This window comes from Tachyglossus aculeatus, chromosome 21 (assembly GCF_015852505.1).
Source record: "Tachyglossus aculeatus isolate mTacAcu1 chromosome 21, mTacAcu1.pri, whole genome shotgun sequence".
Taxonomy (NCBI): Eukaryota; Metazoa; Chordata; class Mammalia; order Monotremata; family Tachyglossidae; genus Tachyglossus; species Tachyglossus aculeatus.
The window spans coordinates 23,604,507-23,622,774 of record NC_052086.1 but is presented as its reverse complement, the minus strand read 5'-3'; the positions used below and the strand labels follow the sequence as shown (position 1 = coordinate 23,622,774).

At 43.3% G+C, this 18,268-nt stretch overlaps 1 protein-coding gene across 1 annotated transcript in view; it reads left to right on the top strand.

Annotated features, from left to right (window-relative positions):
* The window catches only part of ANAPC5 (anaphase promoting complex subunit 5), a 50,646-nt gene that overhangs the window by 16,401 nt on the left and 15,977 nt on the right, over positions 1-18,268 (top strand). The window contains exons 4-8 of the mRNA XM_038763697.1: positions 910-1,105; positions 8,607-8,673; positions 13,740-13,841; positions 15,217-15,407; positions 18,009-18,090. Coding sequence (XP_038619625.1) covers positions 910-1,105; positions 8,607-8,673; positions 13,740-13,841; positions 15,217-15,407; positions 18,009-18,090 — 638 coding nt within the window. The remainder of the gene's footprint in view (positions 1-909; positions 1,106-8,606; positions 8,674-13,739; positions 13,842-15,216; positions 15,408-18,008; positions 18,091-18,268) is intronic.

Genomic DNA, 18,268 nt, shown 5'->3' with positions numbered 1-18,268 from the left:
GGGGATTAAGACTGTGAGCCCCACGTGGGACAACCTGATCACCCTGTATCCTCCCCAGCGCTTAGAACAGTGCTTTGCACATAGTAAGCGCTTAATAAATGCCAAATATTATTATTATTAGTAGTAGTAGTAGCACTTCAGGGCTTTGAAATCATTATAGATTTAAAATGGAGAATTACATAATCGTGTCAGCCCCGACACTTTTTTCATTACAAAATAAGCACTTGAAAGGTTACACAGAATAACTGGTGAAGTTATCTTTACTCCCTTTGAAGAGATAGTGGACTGGTTTGTTCATCAGATTAATGGCTTTTAGTTTCTGTTCTACACAAATTTCCTATCCATCCAATAACACTCTTTCAGCCTGGCCAGATAGGTTTCTAATCCTTTCAGATTTCAATAAGATTCACAACTTTCCTTGTAGACAATTTTACGTTATTACTTTTGCTTTTCTCACGTATAAAGTAATAGGAATGTGGTGATCATAATGGTATATGTTAAACGCTTACGATGTGCCAAGCACTGTACCAGATACTGGGGTAGATACAGGATAATCAGGACGGACTCAGTTCCTGTTCCACGTGGGGCTCGCGGTCTAAGTGGGAGGGAAAGAATAGGTTTTGAATCCCCATTTTACAGATGAGGAAACTGAGACAAAGATAAGTTAAATGTTGCCCAGGGTCAGACAGCAGGCAAGTGGCGGAGCCAGAACCGGATCCCAGGTTCTCCAACTCGCAGGCCCCGGCTAGGCCGGTTTATTTCCCAGTGTGGCTGGCATCTTATGCCAAAGATACCCAATGAATGGCAGTTGATAATTCCTGGTAAAATCTGGAAGTGTCATTTTTGTACTGTAAACCTCTCTCTCTCTCTCTCTCACTAGCAATATAACACCATTCTTCCTGTTTGTAGGCTTATTTCTTCGTCACATGATCTTGGCCTACAACAAGCTCTCTTTCAGCCAGGTCTATAAGTTATACACAGCCCTTCAGCAGTACTTTAAGGACAGTGAGAAAAAGGCAACAGTGGAAGAGACAGATATGGAGCTGACTAACCCAGAGGAACTTGGAGGAAAAATGGAAAAAGAAGAACTTGATGGTCCTTTAAGGTAAACTGTGTCTCCATTAAATCATCATCATCATCAATCGTATTTATTGAGCGCTTACTATGTGCAGAGCACTGTACTGAGCGCTTGGGAAGTACAAATTGGCAACATATAGAGACAGTCATTAAATGTTACCTTTTCCTTGGAAACAATATTTTAAGTACTGTGTACGTGTATATATATATATAAATAAATGTATACATATATTTATATAGTACTGTGTGTGTGTATATATATATATATATGTATTTTTTTTTCTTTCAGGTTTTGAATGTAACTTAGGCTGCTTTGTAGGCATTAGGGCATAAAATTGTCATTCCAGACTCTTCTGTACTCTGAATCATACCACAGTTTAATTCTCTAACTGCCAAATAGTTTTCTTAGTAGTACAGTCTTTACAGTTTTTGATTCACAATTTAAAAAAAAATTGTACCGCTTGTTGTCATCACTCTCTAACCAGGCACCTCTTGGAACTAGAACATTTTTATTTTCTACTCCCCGAGGTTTTATGCAGAATTTTACTTCCCAATGGAAACTTTCTCAGTTAACAAATAATAATAATAATGATAGTGTTAAGCACTTAGTGTATACCGAGCCCTGGGGTAGATACAAGATAATCAGACTGGGATTAACGGTCTAAGTAGGAGGGAGAACAGGTATTGAATCCTCATTTTTCAGATGAGGAAACTGAGGCACCAAGTAATGAAGTGACTTGCCCAAGGTTACAGCAGACAGGCAGCAGAGCTGGGATCAAAACTCAGGTCCTCTGGACCCAGGCCCATGCTCTTTACACTAGGCCATCCTGCTTCTCACTTTAAAAAAAAAACCAACTCTAAAAGCAGAAGCCCTTCAAAGGGATCATTTTTCTTGCACTAACAAACCTTATTAAAACTAGAATGCAATGACAAATCCATTCAGCAATCCTATTATGAAATTTTGAAGATTTCTTATTCCAGAACTTCAACAGTCCCTCTCGGTGAAATGGGCACTAAATGTCACCGTGGGAAGGAAGATAAAAAGATGATGGTTATTCCCTCTCTGCAAGCACAAGCGGGGAGACTTGGACTTGTGATATTTAATAATGGGAATGGCAGATTTTAGTTGCCCATTATCTCTAAATGGAAGCATTTGTATCCTGCAATATGCCATAAGCAATTCTGCTCCCATCTAATGTGTTACCATATAAATCGACAGAGCATACTCCTCTCTGCTGGTTGGGTCGGATTTACAGTCAACTCGAGTACTGAGCAATTCTGTAGTGATAAAAAGCCTCTTTGACTTAAAAGAGGAAAAAAATATAGCACTTCTGATTTCTAAAAGTCCGTGCTACAACCTTCTCTTTGAATCCCAACTCCCAGTATCTTTGCGGGTTGTTTTAAGAGAGAGAATGCTGTCGACTCATTATGCAACATCGGGCAAATCCCTTCACCACTCTAGGCCTCAGTTTTGTCACCTGAAAAATGGGGATAATATTCTCCCTCTCATGCCTTACTTCCTAAGATCGGTTGAGGATAAAGGGAAATCAGAGATGTGAAAGCTCTTTAGGTCCAGAGAAGAAAGGTGCTTCTATCAGGCTGGGCTATTATGAATAATCACTTCACACTCTGTCATCAGCCATCACCAGAAGCAGCATGGCTCAGTGGAAATAGCACGGACTTTGGAGTCAGAGGTCATGGGTTCAAATCCCAGCTCTGCCACATGCCAGCTGTGTGACTTTGGGCAAGTCACTTAACTTCTCTGGGCCTCAGTTTCCTCATCTGTAAAATGGGGGTTAAGACTGTGAGCCCCACGTGGGACAACCTGATCACCTTGTATCCTCCCCAGTGCTTAGAACAGTGCTTTGCACATAGTAAGCGCTTAACAAATGCCATCATCATTATTATTATTATTATTATCACCCTGTCCTAATATCTTTGCAATGTCTGGGCTGCAGGGAAGGAACTGTGGGAGAGACCAACTTCAACTGAGAAATCAGAGGAAGGGGTGCTGCTCAAAGAGGCCAAAAAGCCGAAAAATGGAGGCTCCGAAAGGGCAGGAAGCCTCAGAAGTAGTAGTAATAATAATAATGATAATTAAGCACTTACTATGTGCCAAGGACTGAACTAAGCACTGGAAGAGATATAAAATAATCCAGTGGCATTAACGTTTGGCAGCTCATGAGGCCAAAAACTAAGCAGCGGTAGCAGATCAGTGCCTCAGAGGTGAGAGAAAGCAGTACTCTTGTACAATTTTTTTTTTAATGGTCCTTGTTAAGTGCAGACTATGCGTCAAACACTGTCCTAAACGCTGGGGTAGGTACATGATCATTGGGTTGGAGGCGGTCCTGCACTGGGATCACGAAGGGAGAGCTTAGTACAGTGGTCTGCACACAGTAAGCGCTCAATAAATATTATTGAATGAATGAGAACAGGTATTTAGTCCACATTTTACAGTTGAGTAAACTGAGGCACCAGGAAGTTGAGTGTCTTGCCCAAGGTCACACATCAAGCGATCGGCAGAGCCGGGATTGGAACCCAGGTCCTCTGCCTCCCAGCCCGGTGCTCTTTCCACCAGGCCACGGTGCCTCCCTAGTGTGTTGCCAGCTTGTACTTCCCAAGCGCTTAGTCCAGTGCTCTGCACACAGTAAGCGCTCAATAAATATGGTTGAATGAATTAAACATTGCTGATGAAGTCGGATGTAGTACGTGGTTATATTCGTAGCATTTTTCAGATGCTTGCATTGTGCTAACTGGTGGGAAGAATACTTGGGCATTGATTCAGCTAGAGTCCCTGACAAACAGCTCACACCCTCTAAAGTAGGAGAAGGGAGGGGACAGATCCATCATTAAAATGTCAGAACATGGAAACATCAGGTAAAATAGAGCAACTGAATCGCTATAGCAAAAGTATAACAACTCTTTTATTTTTCCCCAGAGTTAAACAAATTTTACGGACTTACTTGGAATTGTACTTGTTTTTCCCCATACAGGCAGATAAAGCTCTTGAGCCACCTGGGGAATAAGGAAACACTGAAGATAATCCCTCCTCTGACTGAATGTACTCTTCATTTTACCTAATCCATTCAACCTATAAAATTTTCATCACTTTCCTATGCCATAGTGGAGGGTCACATGAGAATGAGTCTGTGGCTCAAAGAAGTATTGTACCTGTGCTGTGATGATGATGATTATCGTTAATATAATAATAACTGTGGTGTTTAAGTGCTTAGTATGTGTCAGGTACCGTACTAAGAGCTGGGGTAGATTCAAGACGATTCAGTTGGATTCAGTTCCTGTCCCACAAGAGGCTCACAGTCTTAATCTCCATTTTTACAGATGAGGTAACCGAGGCACCGAGAAGTTAAGTGACTTGCCCAAAGTCACACAGCAGACAAGTACCGGAGCTGGGATTAGAACCCAGGTCCTCTGACTCTTTCCTGTGCTCTTTCCACTAGATCACGCTGCTTCTCTGTGTTGCTCAGTTTAATTTTTACCAACTTTTCCACGGTCTGTTTTCTTTTATGCCCACCTTAATTTCTTTCTGTTCCAGGACCTATGGAAATGTATAGGGGATGTCTGAAATTTAAACAATCTTCAATAAGAATAGTTTTTGCTTTTTGTGCCCAAGTGCTTTCCTCAGTTTTTTGGCAACTGAGATTTTGGACCCAAATCTTTTTAACTCCTTTCTTTGCTGTGGGCCGGCCTTTACTCTAATTTGGCTCTTGGCTTGGGCCAGTTGGAATTTAGCTTTGTTCTTGATTGTACAGTTACAGGGGCTGTCACAGGGTCCTGAGTTTCTTGGAGTGAAAGGAGTATACAAATGCCTAAATTGAAGCTGCAGGTTTTCAAGAACAATGTAATTTAAAGTGAAAGTAATTATTCACAGTCACATCAGTTTCCCTGAGATCTGATGACTGGAAAAGGGAGGATTACATTTCCGAGTCTGTCACTTAACTGACCGATCACACACATAATTGTACCCTTTTGTGTGAGAGGACAAAAGCAGTCAGTCTTTTTGTTTGGTGTCAATCAAAACCTTCATTTTGATATTGGCCCAAACTAGGAGCTTTCCTACAGGGCTTAGGACTTTAAAAACAAAACAAAAACGAATAAAACAAACACACACTCTCTATCTAATGATGGTATTTATTAAGTGCTGCAAAGCACTGTTCTAAGTGCTGGGAAGGTTACCAGGTGATCAGGTTGTCCCACGGGGAGCTCACAGTCTTAATCCCCATTTTACAGATGAGGTAACTGAGGCACAGAGAAGTTGTGACTTGCCCAAAGTCACACAGCTGACAATTGGCGGAGCTTGGATTTGAACCCATGAACTCTGACTCCAAAGCACCGGCTCTTTCCACTGGGCCACACTGCTTCTCCAGTGCAATACCCCAAATAAAGTAGCCTTGCACCCCAAGCCTTTCTTCAGCAAATACTGATTCTTTCAGAACCTCTGGGGCAGCAGCAAAAACAAGCTTCGTAAACAAGAAAGCAGCTGCAGCTTAAGAAGCATCCAGTTTTTTCGTCATCATCATCATCAATCGTATTTATTGAGCGCTTACTATGTGCAGAGCACTGTACTAAGCGCTTGGGAAGTACAAATTGGCAACATATAGAAACAGTCCCTACCCAACAGTGGGCTCACAGTCTTAAAGGGGGAGACAGAGAACAAAACCAAACATACTAACAAAATAAAATAAATAGAATAGATATGTACAAATGAAATAAGTAAATAAATAGAGTAATAAATATGTACAAACATATATACATGTGCTGTGGGGAAGGGAAGGAGGTAAGATGGGGGGATGGAGAGGGGGACGAGGGGGAGAGGAAGGAAGTCTGGGAAGGCCATCCAGTTTTTTTAATGTGATTCCTTAATAAAGCAGTTTTGCATATGTGAGACTTTTCATGTGGTGATTCAGGTGACCAGGCTGAGCAGTTTGATGACATCTAAGCAAAAAAAATCCAGTTGAAAAAGAAACAGTTAATGATTGTTTTAATTTTAATAGGCAGCATATTCTAGTAGAAAAAGCATCGGACTGGGGGTCAGGAGAGCCCCAGCTCTGCCTATAACCTGCTGTGTGACCTTAAGCAGTTTGATGACATCTAAGCAAAAAAATCCAGTTGGAAAAGAAACAGTTAATGATTGTTTTAATTTTAATAGGCAGCATATTCTAGTAGAAAAAGCATAGGACTGGGGGTCAGGAGAGCCCCAGCTCTGCCTATAACCTGCTGTGTGACCTTAAGCAGTTTGATGACATCTAAGCAAAAAAATCCAGTTGAAAAAGAAACAGTTAATGATTGTTTTAATTTTAATAGGCAGCATATTCTAGCAGAAAAAGCATCGGACTGGGGGTCAGGAGAGCCCCAGCTCTGCCTATAACCTGCTGTGTGACCTTAAGCAGTTTGATGACATCTAAGCAAAAAAATCCAGTTGGAAAAGAAACAGTTAATGATTGTTTTAATTTTAATAGGAAGCATATTCTAGTAGAAAAAGCATCGGACTGGGGATCAGGAGAGCCTCAGCTCTGCCTATAACCTGCTGTGTGACCTTCGGCAAGGTGCCTAATCTCTCTGAGCTTCAATTTTCTCACTTGTAAAATGGGGTAAGATACTTGCTTTCCCAACGTCTTAGACTGTGATTCCTGTGAAGGACAGAGTTGTGTTCACACTGATACTGATTAATTCTATCTACTTCAGTGCTTAGCACAGTGCCTTGTCGTACACGAAGCACTTTTTTTTGTTTGTTTCTGTGGTATTTCTTTAAGCACTTACTATGTGCCAGGCACTGTACCAAGCAGTGGGGTAGGTGTAAGATAATCAGGTTGGACACAGTTCCTGTCGTACTTAGGTCTCATGATTTTAATCCCCATTTTCAGATGAAGCACCTGAGTCACAGGGAATTTAAGTGACTTGCCCAAGGTCACACCGCAGAAAAGTGGCGGGATTAGAACCCAGATCCTCTGACTCCTAGACCTGTGTTCTTTTCAGTAGGTCACACTGCTTTTGACTCAATAGATACCATGATTTTTCTTCTTATTCACCTTTTCCCCAACACCATCCCCAAAAGTTCTCAATGAGTATTGATAGGTAATGGCAGGGACGATGATCTTTTTTAGAGGTTTCCAACTGGATTGTTAGTAACAGGTTGTAGCCTAAATGCTGGGACTTTTGAGACCCTTCTGAGCTACCCTATAATTTACAGCAATAATATTTCTCCTCACCATTAACTGTAGACCCTTGCATTTTTATTTTTCTTATTTCTAAAAGCTAGGATTTAGGTATTGCATTGCTCTGGAAACAAGCCAACTTCCCCCCCCCCCGGCTCTATTTTTAGCTGTAAAAAGTAAAAGGTTTCTATAAAATCCCAATTTAAGCAAGTATTGTATATTTTCAATTTCCTGCTCTGATGGAGGGGTGCCATCATGCAGATAATTGAAAATTCAAAGATCCTCTCTAGGAAGAAAAAACCATTCTTGTGCAGATTTTAGAATGTCAAGCAACTATTGAAAAAGGCCCGGATTTCCTGAACTGGATCCAGGTCCCTTTTTGTAAAAGCCGGAGGGATTCTGAATTTAGTTAGTTCAATCTCCAAAGTCATTTTATTCTCAGAGAATTACATACCTCTACTCTGAGAAGTAAGTTTGAGGAGATTAACGTTCATCTGGGTGTTGTGGCGGGGTGGTGTGGTTGAGAGGGGATGGGGAAAGCAGTGTAGGCTTCAGTGAAAGTGATGAAGACATATGGAAGAGAAAGTTGGTTGTCATACTACTCAAAAAATAATAGATATGTTTGTGTGGTTAATTAAATAAACTAAATATTTTGGGCCATTTTGCTATGTACTGTATGGAAAGAGCACTGGCCTAGGAGTCGGAGGACCTGAGTTCTAATCCCAGCTCTGCCAACTGCTTGCTGTGTGACCTTGGGCAAGTCACTTCTCTGTGCCTCAGTTTCCTCAACTGTAAAATGAGGGTTCAGTACCCGTTCTCCTCCTCCTTCGACTGTAAGCCCCAAGTGGGGCAGGGACTGAGTCCAACATGATTAACTTGTATTTATTCCAGTGCTTAGAACAGTGCTTGGCACATGGTAGTGCTTAACAAATACCATAGTAATAATAAGAATTGCACCGATTTTTACGGGGCTTGCTTTAATTCCAGGGTTTCAGTGGTTTCAGAGGAAAACAATTATGTTATTCTTGCTGTGGGCTTGCAAGTTTATTTTGACAACACACGGTACAGCACCAGACCCTAAGATATTTTTTGGTCTTTTCAAATCCCACTTCTGGTAAATACCGTCTAGTGGCTAGTGGGAGTGAGAAGTTTTGACTCCTGCCTGTGATTTTTTTTTTCCATCTGTGAACTTTGTGAGTTATTCAGCGTCTTTCTTCTTATCTCCGTGTAAGACAAAGAAAACTGACTTTAAGAGCTTTCAGATCTTCTGATGGCAAACGCTGTGCTGTTGTGGAGTTACTGGTTTTGAGATAGGGAAATTCTCTAACCTATGCTTTTTAAACTTTTTTTTTCTAGGGAAGAGGAGATATCATGCAGTGGCCCTCTTTCCCAAAAACAAGCAGAATATTTTCTTTCTCAGCAGGTATGTCAATTTCAAAGTATTGCCTTGACTGCCCTCTTTACTGTGTAAAGGGGACCTGTAAATGATGTCAATATTTCCCTTCTCTTCCACAGTAATCGTAATGTGTACAACTGTAAGCCTTACCGTTAGAATAAAGCTTCACAGAAGACTATATCTGAGGTTTTAGAAAGCATTGGGTTTTTTTCTCAGGAACCACTGATTCCCTGGAAAATAGGCACTCATATTTTTCATACATTAGTGAAAAGAGAGCATTAAGTACTGTATTTATACTCTATCTCCCATTTACCCTATCTGTCATTTATTTTAAGGTCTGCCTCCTCCTGTACACTTTTAGCTTCTTAATTTTTTTAAGTTCATTCATTCAGTTGTATCTATTGAGCGCTTACTGTGTACTAGAGAAGCAGCGTGGCTCAGTGGAAAGAGCCCGGGCTTTGGAGTCAGAGGTCATGGGTTCAAATCCCGGCGCTGCCAAATGCCAGCTGTGTGACACTGGGCAAGTCACTTCACTTCTCTATGCCTGTTACCTCGTCTGTAAAATGGGGATGAAGACTGTGAGCCCCCCGTGGGACAACCTGATCACCTTGTAACCTCCCCCAGCGCTTAGAACAGTGCTTTGCACATAGTAAGCGCTTAATAAATGCCATGAGTAGTACTAAGCACTTGGGAAGTACAGGCCGGCAACATATAGAGACGGTCCCTACCCAGCAATGGACTCACAGTCTAGAAGGGGGAGACAGGCAACAAAACATGTAGACAGGTGTCAAAACCGTCAGAATAAATAGTATTATAGCTATATGCACATAATTAGAGTAGTAAATATGTACAAATAAAAGAAACAGAGTAATCTGTACAAATGTATACAAGTGCTGCGGGGAGTGGAAGGAGGTAGGGCTGGGGGGTGATGGGGAGGAGGAGGAGAGGGAAAAAATGGTCTCAGTCTGGGAAGGCCTCCTGGAGGAGGTGAGCTCTCAGCGTGGCTCAGTGGGAAGAGCATGGGCTTTGGAGTCAAAGGTCGTGGGTTCGAATCCCGGCTCCGCCACAAGTCTGCTGTGTGACCTTGCACAAGTCACTTAACTTCTCTGAGCCTCAGTTACCTCATCTGTAAAAATGGGGATTAAGACTGTGAGCCCCACGTGGGACAACTTGATCACATTGTATCCCCCCAGCGCTTAGAACAGTGCTTTGCACATAGTAAGCGCTTAACAAATGCCATTTAAAAAAAAAAAAAAGGGAGGAAGAGAGCTAGTTTGGCGGATGTGTGGAGGGAGGGCATTCCGGGCCAGGGGAAGGACGTGGGCCGGGGTAATGGTATTTAAGTGATTTCTAGGTGCCAGGCACTGTACTAAGTTGGGGGGTAGATACAAAATAATCATGTTGGACTCAGCCCCTGTCCCACATAAGGCTTGCAGTCTTAATCCTTGTGGGCAGGGATCATGTCTCCCAACTCCGGATGGTACTTTCCCGAGCACTTAGTACAGTGCTCTGCACGCAGTAAGCACTTATCGATCAGTCAGTGATATTTATTTAGTATTTAAAACGTGAATGGGACTGGAGAGATTGGAAGCATCCTGTTGTCTTTTCATCATCATCAATCGTATTTATTGAGCGCTCACTATGTGCAGAGCACTGTACTAAGCGCTTGGGAAGTACAAACTGGCAACATCTAGAGACAGTCCCTACCCAACAGTGGGCTCACAGTCTGAAAGGGGAAGACAGAGAACAAAACCAAACATACTAACAAAATAAAATAAATAGAATAGACGTGTACAAGTAAAATAAATAAATAAATGGAGTAGTAAATATGTACAAACATATATACATATATACAGGTGCTGCGGTGCTGTGCTGTGTCTTTTGTCCTGTGCATTCCCATTACCCTCATCCCATGATTTCCCCCCATCTCTCTTTTGATTCCCTTGCTCCTGCCCTCCGTCAGCCTCTCCAGGGAATGACCGGAATGCTGAGCTGCCTCTACCTCAAATCTCTGGCCGGCAGCTGGGAAAGAACCCACCCAGGGGCAATCAATCAATCAATCAATCAATCGTATTTATTGAGCGCTTACTATGTGCAGAGCACTGTACTAAGCGCTTGGGAAGTACAAATTGGCAACACACAGAGACAGTCCCTACCCAACAGTGGGCTCACAGGAACAGGGGCAGGCGTCATTCGTTCATTCATTCAGTCGTATTTATTGAGCGCTTACTGTGTGCAGAGGACTGTACTAAGCGCTTGGGAAGTACAAGCCGGCAACATATAGAGACGGTCCCTACCCAACAACGGGCTCACAGTCTAGAAGGGGTCCAAGCTAGCCCGAGTAGGCCTTAATGCAAATAAGCTTTGGCTTTCGGTATCCCCCCTAAATAGGCCATTATGTTTTCCCAAGTTGACTTGCTCTTTTATCAGTTGAGACTATTTGGACACTTCTCTATGCCTGAGGTGTGCCTCATCTGTAAAATGGGGATTAAGACTGAGCCCTATATGGCACAGGGACCATGTTCAATCAGATAAGCGCTTAGTACGGTGCTGTGCACACAGAGGAGCAGCGTGGCTCAGTGGAGAAGAGCACGGGCTTTGGAGTCTGAGGTCATGGGTTCGAATGCCGGCTCCACCACATGTCTGCTGTGTGACCTTGGGCAAGTCACTTAACTTCTCTGAGCCTCAGTTACCTCATCTGTAAAATGGGGATTAAGACTGGGAGCCCCATGTGGGACAACCTGATCACCTTGTATCCACCCCCAGCGCTTAGAACAGTGCTCTGCACATAGTAAGCACTTAACAAATGCCATTATTATTTATTATTAGCGCTCAATAAATACGATTCATTGATTACCTTAGAACAGTACCTGCACATAATAAGCGCTTAACAAATACCATTTAAAAAAAAAAATAGCTCCCTTCAGCGATTTGAAGCACTTGCTGGAAAAAAAGGGAGTTGTTTGGTTCTTTCTCCTCTGCTTTGTTTTATATTAAGCTCCCCAAAAGTGTTTAGTTTCAGTTTGGCTCATCTTGCTGAGGAGACGCTGAGGTTTGGTTCCTAGATGCCAGTCTGCTTGATGAAGCAAGGGCTAAATACAAAAGTGAAATAAAAGCCACAAGATACTATGGATAGAAGAGCTGAGCTTCGGGGTTTTCATGACTCCGGCTACAAGTCGCAGCCAGAGTTAGAGCCATGACTGGAGCTTTGTCCGGTATTTGACGTTTTGTGGTGGCGGCGTGTGCTGTGCTGCTTCTTGTCCTTCCCGCTGCGACCCCCGGCCCACGTCCTCCCCCTGGCCTGGAATGCCCTCCCTCCACCCATCCGCCAAACTAGCTCACTTCCCTCCTTCAAAGCCCTACTGAGAGCTCACCTCCTCCAGGAGGCCTTCCCAGACTGAGCCCCCTCCTTCCTCTCCCCCTCCCTACCTCCTTCCCCTCCCCACAGCACCTGTATATGTTTGTACATATTTATTACTCTATTTATTTTACTTGTACATATTTACTATTCTATTTATTTTGTTAATGATGTGCCTCTAGCTTTACTTCTATTTATTCTGATGACTTGACACCTGTCCACATGTTTTGTTTTGTTGTCCGTCTCCCCCCTCTAGACTGTGAGCCCGTTGTTGGGTGGGGACCGTCTCTATATGTTGCCAACTTGTACTTCCCAAGCGCTTAATACAGTGCTCTGCACACAGTAAGTGCTCAATAAATACGATTGAATGAACAAATGAACCAGGAGCCAGGCAGGTCAGGATGACAAGGTGGGATTTGGGGACCGGGAGTAAGTGACACGATGGTTTGGCCAACTGCTGGATTGGGAGCCTTAGGACTGTGCAGCTGCTTCTGTTCTTCCCACTGGGATGGAGTGGGAAGAACAGAAGGAGATAGGAGGAGAGAGGGAGAGTGAGTGGGAGGGAGGGAGAGAGAAATGGGGGAAAAGTAGTGGTGGCCCAGCTGGGGGGAAATTAGGGGAGATGGGAAGAGACTCTAGACTGTAAGATCCCCCTCCAATCAATCAATCAATCGTATTTATTGAGCGCTTACTGTGTGCAGAGCACTGTACTAAGCGCTTGGGAAGTACAAGTTGGCAACACATAGAGACAGTCCCTACCCAACAGTGGGCTCACAGAGACAGTCCGTACCCAACAGTGGGCTCACAGTCTAAAAGGGGGAGATTGTAAGCTCCTTGTGAGCAGGGAACATGTCTACCAACTCTGTTACATTGTACTCTCCCAAGTGCTTAATACAGTGCTCGTACCCTATAAGCGCTCAATAAATAACGATTGATGGAAGAGAGGGGGAGCAGGATGGCGTAGCGGATAGAGCATGGGTCTGGGATTCAGAAGGGCATGGGTTCTAATTCCTGCGCTGCCACTTGTCTGCTGGGCAAGTCACTTCACTTCTCCGGGTTTCAGTTCCCTCATCTGTAAAATGGGGATTAAGACGGTGAGCCCCAGTGGGACAGGGGCTATGTCCAACCTGATTTGCTTGTGTTCACCCCAGCACTTAGTACAGTGCCTGGCACATAGTAAGTGCTTAACAAATGCCATTATTGTTATCATTATTATTATTATATCCCATGAATGTTTCATGGTTCTCAGCTGGTTGTTTTGTATTAGGGTTTTTCCTGAGCCGCCCGTCTAGGGTCTCCATAAGAATGTAAGTTTCTTGAGGTTGGGGACCATGTAATATGCTTACTTTGTAACTCCACCCCTCCAGTTAATCAACCATATTCATTGAGTGCTTACCATGTGCACAGCACTGTACTGAGTGCTTGGGAGAGTACAGTAGCCTAGAATAAGCAACAGTGGATGTTCACTAAATACTCCTGTCGGACTGGAGAAGCGTATACCGGACCCCTCTATCCACAAAAAAATACAATTTCTTTGCCTATTCGGCATTTTTCCTTGTTGTCTGTCTCCCCCTTCTAGACTGTGAACCCACTGTTGGGTAGGGACCGTCTCTAGATGTTGCCAACTTGTACTTCCCAAGCGCTTAGTACAGTGCTCTGCACACAGTAAGCGCTCAATAAATACGATTGATTGATTGATTGATTTCTTGATCCTAATCTGTCATTTTCATTTCAGGCTTCTTTATTAAAGAATGATGAAACTAGAGCTCTCACTCCAGCATCTTTACAGAAAGAACTGAACAACTTGCTGAAATTTAATCCTGATTTTGCTGAGGCGGTAAGTATTTTCCGAAAACATAATGAAGACCGTTTAAACTATACTAGCCTTGTACTGGCCCAAAGAACCAGGGTGAAATTAAATCATAATGTTGACTGGGAAAGGTGTGCACAAACACTAGTTATCAGGTCTGTATTTCTTTAGCTCTTGGCATCAGAAGCCTCATCACTGTGACACTAGTGGAAATGGAGAATGCAGGAGTGAAAGTTGTCAGGCCAAAGTTTTAATGGGTTGGAAGATACTTAACTATTGGCAGGCCAGTTTCCCTTAATGATGATTATCCTGCAGTCTTTCATCATTTGGCATCTCAGAACTATTTTGAATGGTTTCCAAAACCTGGAAAAGCCACTGTAAAACAGTGGGTGTTTGAGAGAGAGAGAGTCAGAACCCGGGGGTTCTGACAAAGGAGTGTGCTAGGAGTTGAGAGGAAAGAGAGGACTCTGAAATTATTTAGCGGGGTAGCTCTTTGAGCCTATCAGTGGAGCAGATTGGGAGGTTGGCCCGAGATTTGCCTCTGCCTACAATCCTTGCCATCTTTCAATTTCCAAAAGAATTATCTGTCCCAAGTAGCTTGGGTAGTCGGCATTCTACTGTGACTGAATTTCTTCGGCCTGGGGTACATTTTAGTGCGAAATTTCATCCAGCTTCACGGGGGATTCTTGAAGATCCCTGCCTGGGGACTGGGCTGAACATGACCATTGCTATACAACTTTGTCCACGTGAGGGGAAAATTCAGGACTGAATATGAGAATCGTAGAGCAGTAAGGTATATCTAGAGATTGGTATTTAGAAGTAAAGGCATCCTCCAGACATGATCTGACTCAAACTCAAAGCCCAATTTTAGAAAAATGCAGTTTTAGAATGTATTGGTAATACTAGTAGTAGCAGCAGCATTTACATGGTTGGATAGGGAATATATTGCTGAACTGTACTTTTCAAGCGCTTAATACAGTGCTCTGCACACAGTAAGCACACAATAAATATGACAATGAATGAATACGGTGCACTGGACTAGACTTGATGCTTCAGAAGCACAGAGTCCTGAGTGACAGATTCCCTGCCCACAAGGAGCTTATATTCATTCAATTGTATTTATCGACCACTTACTATGTGCAAAGCACTGTATTAATCAATCAATCGTATTTATTGAGCGCTTACTGTGTGCAGAGCACTGTACTAAGCACTTGGGAAGTACAAGTTGGCAACATATAGAGACAGTCCCCACCCAACAGTGGGCTCACAGTCTAAAAGAATTATTAAACGCTTGGGAGAGTACAACAGACACATTCCTTGCCCACAACGAGCTCATGGTCTTAAAGGGGGAAGTTACTGATGATTGCATTTGTTTGCAGTGAACCTTTGTCTTTTATTTTAGCATTATTTAAGCTACTTGAATAGCCTTCGGGTGCAGGACGTTTTCAGTTCAACTCACAGCCTCCTCCACTATTTCGACCGGTTGATTCTCACTGGAGCCGAGAGTAAAAGCAACGGAGACGAAGGCTATGGGCGGAGTCTGAGATATGCCGCCCTGAATTTAGCAGCCTTACACTGCCGATTTGGCCACTAGTAAGTTCATGCATCTTGACTGCTGTGAGAATTGAGGAAATCAAATTGCTATTCGTTCCCCTCCGTTAGCCACTCCAAAAAAAGTGTCTTATTGGGAAGCTCTGGGCTTGGAAAGAAACTGGAGCCCTCAGCCTGGCTAGTCTGGCCCCTGGTGGGTCTTTTTAGGATTAGTGTCAGTTTATGTGCTTTTTCTTTTTTTTTTTTAACTACCTGACTAAATAATAATAATAATAATGGTATTTGTTAAGCGCTTACTATGTACAATGCACTGTTCCAAGCACTGGGGGGATGCAAGGTGATCAAATTGTCCCAAGTGGGGCTCACAGTCTTAATCCCCATTTTACAGGTGTGGGAACGGAGGTACAGAGAAGTTAAGTGACTTGCCCAAAGTCACACAGCTGACAATCGACGGAGTCAGGATTTGAACCCATGACCTCTGACTCCAAAGCCCGGGCTCTTTCCACTGAGCCACGCTGCGTCTCCATTGGTAGTATTTACCGAGGGCCTGCTGTGTGCTGAGCACTGTAATAAAGCACTTGGGAGAATACAGTATAGTTAGAGGGAAGCAGAATGGCCCAGGGGAAAGACTTGGATTTAGGAGTCAGAGGACCTGGGTTCTAATCCTGTCCCTGGCACTTGGGCAGGGCAAATCATTTAACAATTCTGTGACTGTTTCCTTATCTGTAAAATGGGAATGAAATACCTGCTCTCCCTCCTACTTAAACTGGGAGCCCCGTGTGGGACAGGGACTTAATCCAATCTGATTAACTTGTATCTCTCTCAGTGCGTAAAACAGTATATGTCATATAGTAAGCGCTTGACAAATATCAAATTTCTAATAATTATAAGACATGATCCCTCCCCTCAAGGATCTTACAGTCTGATTCATGCAGTGAACTGGTGTCAGTGTCAAGCCAGACTCAGTAGAGGTCTGCTAATTCCCCAAATCCTTGGAGCGCTTTCACTTCGGGCACTGCTTTCTTTTAGTTTGTCAGCATCTCAGTTGCTGTGCCTCCTAAGCAGCGTGGCTCAGTGGGAAAGAGCCCGGGCTTTGGAGTCAGAGGTCATGGGTTCAAATCCCGGCTCCGCCACTTGTCAGCTGTGTGACTTTGGGCAAGTCACTTCATTTCTCTGGGCCTCAGTTCCCCCATCTGTAAAATGGGGATGAAGACTGTGAGCCCCACGTGGGACAACCTTGTATCCCCCCAGTGCTTAGAACAGTGCTTTGCACATAGTAAGCGCTTAATAAATCCATTATTATTATTATTATTATTATTATTATTATTATTATTTCTCTGACCAAAGTGATAGTGACTGAAGGGGGCCAAGAGATCTGAACCTAGCCTGACGCTTGGGTTTCCTGCCCAGCCTAGTTTATGTTGGGGTCTAATGAGATCATATTATTTTCCGCTTAATCCTTAATATTTTACCAGAGAAGACTTCGATAGTCTATTCTAAGGTTAAAATGACTTCTAAAAAAAAAACAACTTGAAAATGCTAATGCAGCTTTCCACCCAAGTTTGTATCTTTATCTGTTAGGCAGAATTTTCCTGAGCCCTTTCTGGGGAGATTTTGTACGGCAGTGAATACAAGTGATTTAAGAAGTCGAGATTTAGTGTTGTAGTTCATATTTTTTCTTTATGTGAATATGCTCATTTCCTTCCCTCTTTTCTCCCTCCTCCCCTTCCCTCACCCCTCTCCCCGGCAAATGACTGATTTCTTTTCTGTCCAGCCTAATTTCTCTCTGGCCCAGGTCTTACGAACTGATTTGCTAGGCTCAGCTAATTGGAGATGAAGCGCTCGTGAGAGAACCTTTATTACTGCTTGAGTCCCTTGGAGCTTTCTGCCGGAGTACTGCCAAGAACGCAAATGGCCTGTTCTTTTAAGGCATCACATTTGACTGGCCGCATTACATCACACCAAATTCCCTGGTGTGTTCTCTAAGCAGTCAAGGATCCACCCATCAACAGTGATGTTTCAATTTTCTTGGTTCCCATAGCACAGAGAAACACACACTGTACCAAGTTCCGTTAATTGATGTACTCACTCTCTGCTCGGATGACCTAAAATCCTTCCCTGTGGTTACATTTTAAGATCCAGCTATGTGCTCTGTTTTCTCTAAGCTGGCTGCTAGGCAGATAAATGTATCTGGTCTTTTATTCAATTAGTTGTAACATAGGAGCCACTCAGCCCCAATCTAGTTTGGATTGGTTGAAACAAGACATGCAGGACTCTTGCCAGCGTGCGGCGTATCCTTGTTAAAGTTTTCCCCGGAGCTTTTTAAAAAAATAGAACTTTAGCCAGTTTTCTGAATTGGCAGTCTCAGTACCACCAACAAGGCCAAATCTTGAATAAACTCTCCTTAGAAACGGAGTTGAAGGAAAGCTGACTTTCCCTGTCTGAGAAGAGGAAATCTGCCCTCGAACATGTCACCACTGTAACCAAGTGAAGTGTAAATCTGCTGCTGGGGGTGGGTGGTGGGGAGAGTTTCCTGTAGGACAGGGCACCAGAAGACAAGGCTAGGAAGGATATCCTGGGAGTGTTTGTTTGTTTATGTGTTTGTTGGTGTTAATGGGAAATTAACATTCAGTTTGTCATTAGTCAACAGGCAGAGCTGGCCCTGCAGGAAGCAATTAGGATTGCTCAGGAATCGAATGATCATGTGTGCCTCCAACACTGCTTGGTAAGGCAGCCTGACTGTGCCAGGAGTATTTTTTCCTCCCCGATTTTGCCCTTGTTACCTGCTGGGGTGCTTTAAGCGGGAGGAGTGATAATGGGTAAACTGTTATCGGCAGGAGGATGGCATCGACAGGTCTTCATTTGGGACCCCCTACTCCACCTTCGTGGCTTCTTGAACTACA